The sequence below is a fragment of the Marmota flaviventris genome, chromosome 9 (genome assembly GCF_047511675.1).
Source record: "Marmota flaviventris isolate mMarFla1 chromosome 9, mMarFla1.hap1, whole genome shotgun sequence".
In the NCBI taxonomy this organism is placed as follows: domain Eukaryota; kingdom Metazoa; phylum Chordata; class Mammalia; order Rodentia; family Sciuridae; genus Marmota; species Marmota flaviventris.
In genome coordinates this window covers 90,831,652-90,843,882 of record NC_092506.1, presented here as the reverse complement: position 1 = coordinate 90,843,882, position 12,231 = coordinate 90,831,652, and the positions used below count along the sequence as shown (strand labels likewise).

General features: G+C 36.6%; 1 protein-coding gene and 1 non-coding gene across 2 annotated transcripts; both read left to right on the top strand.

The window, feature by feature from the left end:
• The first annotated feature begins 3,168 nt into the window (after positions 1 to 3,168).
• Positions 3,169 to 3,241, top strand: Trnaa-agc (transfer RNA alanine (anticodon AGC)). The gene has a single exon. It is a non-coding gene; the product is annotated as a tRNA-Ala (tRNA).
• Positions 3,242 to 9,606: 6,365 nt separating this feature from the next.
• On the top strand, positions 9,607 to 10,570 carry Card16 (caspase recruitment domain family member 16). The gene is made up of 2 exons (XM_027930770.1): positions 9,607 to 9,613; positions 10,266 to 10,570. Exons 1-2 carry the CDS (start codon positions 9,607 to 9,609, stop codon positions 10,568 to 10,570), a joined length of 312 nt encoding a protein of 103 aa, XP_027786571.1.
• The last annotated feature ends 1,661 nt before the right edge of the window (positions 10,571 to 12,231 follow it).

The window sequence follows — 12,231 nt, the reverse complement described above, 5'->3', positions numbered from 1 at the left end:
TGGTCCTCTCTCCAAAGAGAGCAACAACTCTGCTCTAGCTCCTTATCTTTGGCACTTATTTGGCTGAAGTAGTCAACTAGACCCAGCTCATGGGACAGACAATGTGAAGCACACTTCTGTAGAGGCTGCTGTTTTCTGAATTGTACCTTAGGTTCTTAAAAACTAAACAAATAAATGAAAGGTCACTTCTGGTCATTCATAATTTAACTTCAATTTATTTTATTATTGACCATGGAGTTTAATCTGTTTCTCCAAGTTGAGTTTGAGATGCACACTGAACACTATCATCAAGAATTGATATTCCACCACATGAGGGCCAATTTCTCCAGTATTTCCCTTATCTGCAAGATCCTTAGCAGGGAAGCAATCGTAATGAACTAGTTCCAAATGTGATTATTCCCTTTGCAAATTATGGACACTCTAACAATAGAATCCTTTAAACCTTACCCACTTTGTTAGATAAATAAATCCATGAGGTAAATGAGAATCAGAATGCTGTCAGGTTATTTCAGAGAAGCCACATAACCATGGAAAGAGCACTAGGTCAGGAGTCAGATGAGCATTGTGTCTGCCTTGGTGACCCTGTCTTACATACCATGTGACCCTGAGCATACTAGGAAGGTTGAGGGAGGTTACGGGAGAGGAAGTTGCTCAATCCAGAGAATACCCAAGGATGATTTAGATTTCTGAAATATTTGAAGAGCTCTTGAATATAAAATACATTATGCTGTGAATTTGTATAGCAGAAGTTGTAAAACATGGAAGACAGGTTTGTATATTTATAAAGAGTCTTTCTCCCAGTTAGTCTAGTTTAGCAATGGATTATTCTGCTTCTGAAGTTTGAAGTTTTCTGACACAGGAAGTGTCTAAAACAATGTGCTGTATCAGGATCACCCTGGTATTCTCTGCACTTACTTATCTGAAAAGAAGATTAATAATAAAGAATGCTTAGCTTATTTATGAAATGAGCTTTTTGAATATCTAATATTCAGCATGCATTGTAATGCACCTTGCCACTCTAAGATAACATTGATAGACAAGAAAAAAAAAAAAAAAGCTAAATGTCTGAATGCTGCCAAAGACATTGACACGCCTTCTTCCTGTGAAGTTGCCAAAGGAGATGATGAACATGCAGCAAAGGCAAGAAAGGCACTTGCTGGTTCTTGAATTTAACTTGCATCTGGAGGAGAAAGCAGAGCCCAAAGCAGGTGGCCCTGAACAATAGCTCTGTCTCCAGTAAAGCTTGTCTCCCTCCTCAGGCAGGCATTATTCCCTCAAACAGAAGCATCTATTTATCATTTTAAAGTCTTCCTACTTGTGATGTAAACTTGAGTAGAAAAAGGCAGTGGTGTAACAAGATTTCAGTTTCCTTCTCATCTCTTGACAGGACACCTGGAGGACACTATCCTGGGGCACTCCACAAGATAGGAGTCCAGGACCAAAGCTTCACATCAATGAACTAACTACCTCTGACCTTCCTATGAGAAGTCTCCTTACTTCCATTGAGTTCGGAAACAGTTTGTGTTCCTCTTTTATGTAATTTGGACACCGATGAGTTGGATGATGTGGATTTACTTGAAACTTTTAGTAAATTTTGAAAAGACTTGGATAATTCTTACTATTAGTTTGATTGTATATTACACCATTTGTAATTAGATTTTTTTAATGTAGAATTATTACCCTGCTAAAGTAATAAATATCTGCATTTACTCAATTAGTTAGGGTAGAGTGAAATGTTCAGGCTAACTAGCTAAAAAGACAGTGCTGTCCATGCCTATGAAAATATTTAAAGGAATGCTTTCTACAAAATCTCAATTCTTTTTATTTGACTGATTATTTAAGTTTGTTGCTTTGGCCTAACCATGTGATATTTGATGGGATATTTCAAGTGGTTTCTGTTTGTGGATGATTTTTTTTTTGTAAATCTTGAAGGGAGATTAAATTTTCCTTTTATTTTTAAGCAGTTGAAATTTAAGTAATGACAAAGGGGAAATATCCTACACATTTACAATTGGGGTCCATTTCTGAGATGCTTGCGTAATAAACCAACAAGTAGACAAGTTAATGAATAAGTACACAAATAAATAACCATTCCTCAGCCTGAGGGACAGAAATATAAATATATGACTTGATATGATCATATGCAACTTGATAAATCAAATAGAGCAGAAAAAAAGAGGAAATTCAAGAATAAGTCCTTATATTAGAACAAGGTCAGAAGAGAGAATTAAGTTGGAGACATAAACTTAATCTTCTGGCCTTTTTGGAGAAAAAAAATAATTTGTCTTAGAAATAGATATTACACTCTACTTCACTGTATTTTCCCCTGAATACTCATAAAAAAATTATAACATACATCTGTACAGAAGTCTGAACAGACTTATAACTCCAAATTTTCTGTCTCTAACATGGTTCCCCACTAAACACAATCAGAACTCATTGCAAAGTGACCACTCCTGTGTTTGGAACAAGAGAAAATTACAATAACTCATGGGTGTTTTTTTTTCTTCAAAAAATAGAGGATATTTTTCAGAGATATTTAGCTAAACTGTTTTTTAGAATATAAATATCAGATCCTTAATTGCTTGAGCATGTTACTAGCATATACATGTACACACAAAAAATAAACAAACAATAACAATAATTATGATTATGCAAATTTAAATTCTCAAGGTATATAAAGGTCTGAAAGTCCATAGAGTTTTTTCAAAGCAGATAGATGTAAAGCATTCTAAGAAATATCTCTGCCTCCCAGGGTAAAGAAGTGGATAGTTGTTTCTAATTCCATGGTCCATTTAGGGCAAGAAATGACAGGGAACAAATTTTAATTGTGTTTCTTTAACCAAACTTGGTCTGAGAACCTCCTAAATAAAAAGCTTTAAAGTGAAATTTGCTTAGAGAGAAGAGATTGTTGAAAGTGGCCAGTTCTCTGACGCAATGAAAACTCTCCCTATTATTTCAAACACTCAGTAAGAAGCCTCTCACAAGGAAAAGGTAAAATAATATTGAATTTGGGTGGTGGAATGTAAGACAAAGTTCTTATTCTGGGGTATGGGTACTTTAAAAGCTTATTTTTGATTCAAGAAACAGAAAAAGGTGATGTTTCTAAATGTGTCTAATGAACTTTATAGAGTTTTAGTGTAAATCTTTAAAATAGTAACCTAGGGCTGTGGTTGTGGCTCAGTGGTAGAGTGCTCGCCTAGCAAGTGTGAGGCCCTGGGTTCGAACCTCAGCACCACATAAAAATAAATAAATAGAATAAAAGCATTGTGTCCAACTTCAACTAAAAAATAAATATAAAAAAAAATAGTAACCTAAATCTACATTTTTAAGGGAGACATTGGCTGCTTCTTCAGATTTGGTAGGCCCCTACCTTTGAGGGGCAAGACAGAAGTACCACAGAGGTTCACGATGTCTCCTCTCTGTGTAGTAGTTGCCTGTGTGCATAACATTCAATGTCTTTGTTCAAATAAACTGCTACCTTATAAAGAGTAGAGTTGTAAGTTTTGTTGGATGATTTATTTCTGCCCATCTCTATATCAGCTCATTTGTGATTCAGAGCTTTCATGTATAGTGAACTGAAATATAGTACTAAGGCCTAAAGCAAACAAATATTTCACTTTTCCTAAGCCAACAACTGGCTCTAGAGAAAAAAGGAATGAGCATGCTCACAGTACAGGGCATCACAGTGGAGAATTCATGAGCTGTTTTGGCTGCCTTCCAACAAATGATGAACACCCACTCCATTTCCCACTGCAGAAACATGGGAACAGAAAGTTAGAAACAGTTACACAAAGAGAAGCTAAGTTGGCTGTGTCCCTTGACCTGGCATGCCTTCTTTTTCCCTCTAACCTCATTGAAGGAGAAGCCAAGAGGGAGCTCCACCCTCAGGACAGAATCACTTCCCCAAATCAATGTATGCATGTGGTCACACTGATATCCTGGAACCCTGCATCAGGTTAGTAGGAGAGGGGGAAGAAGAGGGGGAGGAGGAAGGAGAAAAGCAGAAGAGAGAGAGAGGGGAAGAAGGAGGAAGAGGAAGAAGAAGAAGGAGAGGAGGAGAAAAGGCCTAGGAAAGATTCATCTGAGCTAGAAATAAAGAGAATCTCCAACTTCCTCTCTCACATACACATGCACCCGGATAACTGTCTTAGTTGTGCATGTTTCTTCTTGGCCTTCATAGCTTACAGGAGGCATCATGGACATAGGAGGTCAGCAGCATTGCCAAGCCCTCTGTCATTCCTGTAAGGTGACTTTCCTTGTCTGTGCTGTTTCTACCTACCACTTACAACTTTCAGTAAGATTCTGAAGTTACCAGGACTTTACAGTGTTGATGTTTAATTAAGTGGGGTTGAGTTTTTCCCCTAAACAAGTATTTGCCTCATCTATTTTTCATCGTGGCACATGTGTCTTACTCTAAAGGGCCAAATAAAAGGCATGATCGTATAATATCAGTCACAATAAAGTGTCTGAAATTTGGAGGATATTGACCACTAGTGCCCATATTTATTTGGATAAAGTTAACATATTAATATCCCCTTATCATTAGAAAAGTAAAATACAAAACATATATTTTAACATTCACAGACTCTAGCTCTAGCCATGAAATCATTCCAAGCCAGTCTAAAATCACTGACCTAAGTCAGGGTCTTTCATTAGCAGTTTCATTCAGAGCCATTTTCCACTGCAATTTTTGTAGGTTTTTCATTAACTCCATACTTGAGATCAAGCCAAACCTAAAATTCTCATGATATCCACTTACCTAAAATTATGAATAAATATTACAATAGTACTTTCTCTCTCCTCCCCAATTTAGAAAAAAAAATAATATCCAGCCAGTATAATAGATTGTGATATAAGATTTGAGTCCATCATCTGAGTAGGAATAACCCTAAACTCCATTACATATTTTGCTATAGATCTAAAAGTATGGAAAGGAGAATGGCAACATCAGCAAGGACAACAGGAAATTAGGAAATCTTGGTTTCTAGTTCACAGGAATGCCAGGGGAGGTTTTGTGGTATATGTTATCTACAACCCATGAAATTAAATTCAAGGAGATGACAGTTCCATCAAAGAGTTCATTGCACTTGGACATCCTCCCTTCTCTCTCAGAGAGTGGCTGATTAATGAACAGTCTTTTCCGTTATATTGCAACTCTTTTAGTGAATATACAGCTTCACCTACTCAGTGAAACTTGTCCATGTCTCAATCACCAGCATCTGTTATGTGTTACCTTACATAACCAAAGGGGCTTTGTGGTTAAGTATATTGAAATGGGCAGTGACCCCACATTGTCCAGGGAGGGCAACTTAATCACAATATATCAGAAGACTTTAGACAAAAAAAAAAGACTTTAGAAGGAAAGAAGCAGAATAGTCAGAGAAGGAGATGGGAATAGAAGCAGAGGTCACAGTGACACAGAGCCATGTGCCAATAAAGTGGGCAGCCTCCAGGAGGGAAAAGGTGGGAAGAATGATTCTCCCCTAGAGCCTCCAGAAGTGGGGACCTGCCTACACCTTGATCATTAAGCTCCATGAAACCCACTTTAGACTATGACCTCCAGAAATGGAAGACATTAAATTTGCATGGTGATCAGCAATTGAATTGTGGTAATTTGTTGGAAAAACAATAGGAAATTAATCCATCTCCTACTTGTGCTCCCTTCATGGTAGATACTCTAATTAACAATTATTTTATTTATTGCCCCATAGACTTACTGTCTCTTTCCTAATAGCAAATAAGCTTTATGAAGTCTGGACTCTATGTCCTAATTAATTTATTTCATTCTCATTGAGCACATAGTATGATATTTAATAGGGTCAAAAGAAATATTTTTGAGTGAGTTTAGATGAATACAGGCTAAGATTATATTATTAAAATATGAGCCAACAAAATAGCCCTTTTATTTCCAATGAAAGCTATTGCCAAACCTGTTCATCTAGCAGTGGAACAATGAATTACAAGCATTACCTGCCTACACTGTGCAGATTTCAATTATGAAACCTCAATTGTGCTTCAATTATTAACTCACATGTCTGCATTCTTTAGTAGCCAGCAACAATCCTTAAGAACAAAAAATGCTGTATTTTTGTTTTGAATTCCTAGATTCTTATTCATGGCTGCTATTTATTAGACATGCTATCAATATATACGTAATGAATGAAAATAAATGAGGAAATGTATTATGATTAAATTAATTAATTCATATTTACCCTGATTACAATTCTGTGCATGACTTAATTTTGAATTTTAAACTGATTACCCTAATTATAATATGTTTGTCTAAATCATTTTTATTCACAAATTTGCTATGTTTGACATTTATTCTTCCTTTCTAACATTCACATCTTACAATGTATACTGGATTGTTCTCAACACAGCAATCATTACTGTGTGTGATATGGTGTATAAAAGCAAAGGAGATGGACAAGGACACTCTTGGGGACTCATTTTAAAGTAGAGAAAGACAGAGAGGAAGTAAGTAATTGAAAATATCAGTTAGTGATGAGTGCTTTGTAAAGGAACCAACTTACCTCAATAAACTTGTTTTTATTTTGCTGTATTACAGGCATTGTCTGCTTGAAAGGAAACAGCTATATTTCCTTGTCCTTATTTTCATTTATGGCATTCTGATTTGCATGCTTCCGATTTTATGCTGTTCTGCAGGCATGGGATGCCCTTCCCTGCCTTGTATTTGCATGTGAAATAGCTTGGCTTTTGAAATGGAGGAGTGAGTTTAAATTTGATCTCTTCCTAGTATTAACTACTGACTTCCTGTGAGAAGTTTTAATGTGAGTAAGGCCAGTTTTCCATCTGTAAAATGGAAATCTAGCACTAACATCTTTTTCACAGGGATGCTGAGTGAACAATGCCCTGTAGTTTGTAAAGCATCCACCACAATGTCTGGTACATAGTAGGCTCTCTTTAATAATAGATGATCCTCCTTTTTCTCCTCCTCCTCCTCCTCCTCCTCCTCCTCCTCCTCCTCCTCCTCCTCCTCCTCCTCCTTCTTTTTTCATTTGTACATTCAAGAGTCATTGAAAGCCCAGAACACTTATAAATCCATCTTTTTCTGAAATCCCATTATAGCATTGTTTGTACTGCCATTTAGTGAATTTTCTAGTCTCTTTTATTGGCATATATTTTTCCTGTGCTTATACTTTTGTCCTTTAACTTATCATATACCTATGAAAGCAGACCCTCCCTCAATATTAACCTCCTTGCCTTCTGACTGGGCACAATGCTATAAAAAGAAGTGGATGTGATACAAGAGACCTGGACTGGGAATGAGAAACTCTAAATTTTCCCTCGAATTCATCTCATACTTTGAGCCATTGTGCAGGTTCATTATTCACTAGAGGATGCTGCTGTTCCTCTCTCATACCTTCAAACTTCCAAAGTACTTGTAAACAAAGTTTAAAAAGTTCAAAGAGCATACAGCCCAACACCCACATTCAGAGCTGTATAAAATAATAGCACTAATCTAACAATCAATACAACATACTTAATTCTTATTACACACCAAACCACCTGCCATCAATTCTGCCCCCAGTTCTTAGGGAAAGCCTGACATAATGATGAAACAGATTCAGTAGCCAGACCACCTGGGTTTGAATTCCAAGTGTGCCACTTACTTGCTGTGTGATTTGGGGTACATGCTTAAGCTTTAACCTGTGCTTCGTTTTTCTTGTTTTTGTTTTTTCATCTATAAAATGGTCTTAATAATACTATCTACTTCATAGGAGCACCATATATATTAAATGAGTAAAAAGTTGAAATGTGCATGTATATAGCATATATAAATGTTTGGGAAAAAGTTTTGAAATTTAATCCACACAAGAACATATTATTGTTATGCCCATTTCATAGTTAAAGTGGATGAGGCTAAGTAACTTTTCCAAGGTGATAAAACATGTAAGCAAAAGAGCAGAGACTTTAAACACCCATGTGTAACTTAAATTCAACAGAAGCTCATCATGAGGTGAGAGAGATTTGGCAAAGTCTGGAGACATGTTTGGTAGCCACAATGGGGAGAATTTTACCTGCTTCTAGTAGGTAAAAGCTAACAATCCTGTAATGCAGAGGATGCCTTCCACCATAGAAACTAATCTGGCCCATATGCCATAATGTTCCCAGAGAAGATACAGGACATCAATTAAACGTAAATTTCAGTTAAACAACAAATACATTTAGCATAAATATGCCTCAAATATTTAGGTGAAAAAGGTCCCATACCATATATGGGACATATTTAATTGTGAGTGAATTTTCTAGTCTCTGTATTTTTGTTTACTAAATCATTTAAAGTATAAAATATCTCACAAGTTCTTCATAAGAATCACCTCCATTGGTGACACATGATTCCCTCTAATTTTAGGGAGAAAAATGAGGCTTAGAAAGAATGCTATTTGTCCATGATCATGGAGATTGAAAGTGGTAAAACTGGTACCAAACGCAGTAATTCTCTAATTCCTAGACTAATGGCATTTGAATGCAGTCAATCAGCCTGTAGTTTATCAACTTAGAAATTTGGTATATGACACATGGCAACAGAGAAACAAGTGGCTCAGAACAGAGAGAACATTGTTGTACTTAGCCCCATGTTACAAGTGGCCTTTGGAGGCATGGAATGATTCTGTCTATAGAGGAAACTGCAGTAGGCATCCCTAGTCATCTGAGGTGCCAGGTACCAGGATTGTGCAAAGACTCATCCTGCAGGTTTTTTTTTTTCAAATATTTTGACATATTTTCACTAAAATATAGACTAAGAACAAGAGAAAACAGTTTGTTTGTTTGTTTATTTATACATACCAGAGATTGAACCCAGGGGCACTTAACCACTGAGCCACATCCTCAGCCCCTTTTTTATATTTTATTAGAGGCAGGATCGTTAAGTTGCTGAGGCTGGATTTGAACTCGTGATTATCTGCCTCAGCCTCCCAAGTCTCTGGGATTACAGGTGCTTACCTGAGAAAACATTATATTTTAAAAAGACTTGTATGCGCTTTTTTATTAAAGTTGCTCATGGGATCAAATGACATTATAGAGTTCTTCTCAGGTGACAGAACATGCGTGATTATAGTAAAGAAGAAGAGCAGAGACCATTCCACAGGCTGCCATATGATAGCACAGCCTGCTGAATACCAACTGAAAAAGTCAATTAAATATGATTCTTTTAATGTGGAAAGAAATAATGATTCTTCTAATGTGGGAGACAGGTTTTAGTTCTGTGAGTTGGCTGGGAGTAGTCAGCCCTTATGCAGGTGCTGCTGAGAGTCTCTCTGATGACCAGCTATCCAAGACTGAGATGAGGGGCTCATGGAGTTGGGGATTTATAGTAGATGAGTTGACTTAATTTGTCTTAGCAGTTTCCCAGATCAATGTTTAATTCTGCCCCTCTCTCTCTCTCTCTCTCTCTCTCTCTCTCTCTCTCTCACACACACACACACACACACACACACACACAGGACATCCATATAAGCAATGCAGTAGCTCCACCCCAAATTATAGTCATATTCTGCTCAACAGGAAAATCCTGTTTCTTTTTAGTATTTTTTCCCCTTTGATTCCTCCTATTATCCTAAGAAGACAGCTTCAGAGGACATGGCTGGTAAGACTTCTTTTGATCACTCTGGGGCATTAGGAAAGATATTTGATATTGACTCACTTCAACTTTTATTTACTAGAATCTGTATAGTTTGTGTGAACAATTTTTAGTTAGAGGAGAAAAGAAGGAGCCCTCCTTCTCTGAGCTATATTCTGTCAGGCTCTTATAAATGGCCTCGTAGGGAATGAGCTATGGATCTTCCCTGAATGCTCATGTTCCAAACATGACTGAAGTTCAGAATCTGCATAGTGCAATCACCAAGGATGAGTCTTTCTAAATAAAAGAAGGGAAAATGACATAAATCTGACCATTATTGACTCCGATTTCATGGATATATTTATATTCATCAAAGAAATACAACAGTTGGAGCTTCTTAGGCCTTTCCTGGCAACTCAGTAAGGCAGAACCAGAAGAACCACCAGGTAAGTAGAGCCTTGTTTTTGAGGGTGCTGGGTTAGACTTCTATGAGTGGCTGCCCATGGGTTGAGAAGGAATAGCAGTGATCGTAAATACATTAATTAGACCATCCCTTGGAATATCTGAACCACAAAGAGGAAATATAGAAAAAAAAAAGAAGAAAGAAGCCTACTTATTGAGGTGACGGTTGTATTTCTTGAGCTGGCAATTAATTTCAACACTGTTGTGCTTCCAACAGATAAGAGACTAAAGGAGAAAAGGAAAACATTTATTATCTCCGTGTCTGAGGATACGCTTTACACTTTGCTGGATGACCTACTAAGTGAAGAGGTAGTGAACCAAGAGGAGGCTGAAAATGTGAAAAAGAAAAATGCTACAACTAAAGACAAAGCCCGTGATTTGATCGATTCAGTCATTCCAAAAGGGTCCTGTGCCAGCCAAAAACTTATTGACTATATCTGCAAGAGAGATTCCAGCCTTGCTTATGAATTAGGATTTTCTTCAGGTGAGATTCCAAGATTTTATTTAAAAAATTCTAAATGACTTAATCCACAAAACTATAGATATTTACAGTGTAGAATGCGATGTTCTGCTCTATTGGTCCATTGTGGGAAGATTAAATCAAGCTAATTGATGTATATGTCACATTGCAGGCTTGTCCCTTTTTTTGTGGTTAGAATACTTAAAATCCACTCTCTAAATAATTTTCTAAGATACATTATTATTAACTACAGTCACATTCTCAATTCTGTCCTTGTATCTTGGCATCTAATGCATGCTTTCTTTACCTGCCAGATAACAGATGACTCAGCAGCTCTTAACCTAATATATTATTACACTCGGTCTCCCATTCATGCTGGCCTGCTCTTCCTGCTCTCCTTTGCTTTGTTAAAATCAAATTCTCCTAGTCTCTTCTTCACTTGAAGTGTCTTTTTATCTGTGGATAATCCTTTAGTCCTTCAGTAATAATTTTGAAGCCTTTTTTTCTACTCTCTCCAAATGAATAAGAGACAAAAGTTTTTACTTTGGTCCTTGACATTAAGCCTTTATAATTCATGAAGTCTCCTGAGGACACATTAGAACCACATGCCCTTCCCTTATTTGTCATTTATTTGATGACACACATTTTTTCAATCCATTTCTCTTGACAACTTGTCCACCATATTACTTCAAGTTTTATTACTTGACAACTTGTCCACCATATTACTTCAGCTATATTACTTCAAGTTTTCCAATAGTGATAGTCCACTTCATCACTTCTGCATAAATCAAGTGCAATTTATCATTCTTTTTCTTGCTTTATTACAATTAGAAATATTAGAAATGTGTCTTACAGTCTTTTCAGTGCTCAATCTAAGAGCTGTTTCTTCATGAAAGATGCTCAATACTAATGGCAAATAAAGGGTAATAAGGACCAACATACAGTAATTGATGAAATATTCCAATTGAAACACTGCCCATTTACTAATCTACTAATGTCCCAAGAATAAAACCCACTGTTCTTAATCTGACACACACTTTCCATATCTCCAGCCTCAGCTTCTGATCCTCTTTAAATAAATGCCAATGCTCTGGTACATTATAGATATAGGAGATATTAAGGAAGGGCTTGATTATGAGTTTGGACCCAGAAGAGCTGGAGACATAAAATTATGATATCCATTTGAAATCTTAGGACTGGATGAGATCACTAGAAATAGACAGTAAAAGGAAGCCTGTGGAAAAGCATCAGGATAATTTCAGGAATCAAAGGTAGCATTAGACTCTAGATGAGAATAACTCACCTTCATTGCAGAAGCAATGGCAAACAGGCATATCAGTGCTTTGTGGTTTAATGTGAACCATACATGTGCACACAACACCAAATTCTGATTTCATCGTTTTCTAAGTCCACATTATATTTGTAGTAGCAAGAGAAAAATAATGATGTTAACACTCACATAAAAGTTAATATAGTCACACATTGCTTCAAGTACTTCTTGGATGTTAAATCACTAAATATGCACAAAAATCTAACATGTAAACTGATTTTTTTTTGTTCTCACTCAGAAGTGGGAAAATTAGAAACAGGGGATATTAAGTAATCTAAGTTCATATAGCTGTTATGCGGTAGAATCAGGAGTAAAGCCTGCTTCCAAATCCCATCCTGAGGATTGCCAAGCTGATTGTGTTGTGCAAACATACCTTTCTATCCAATGATGCCA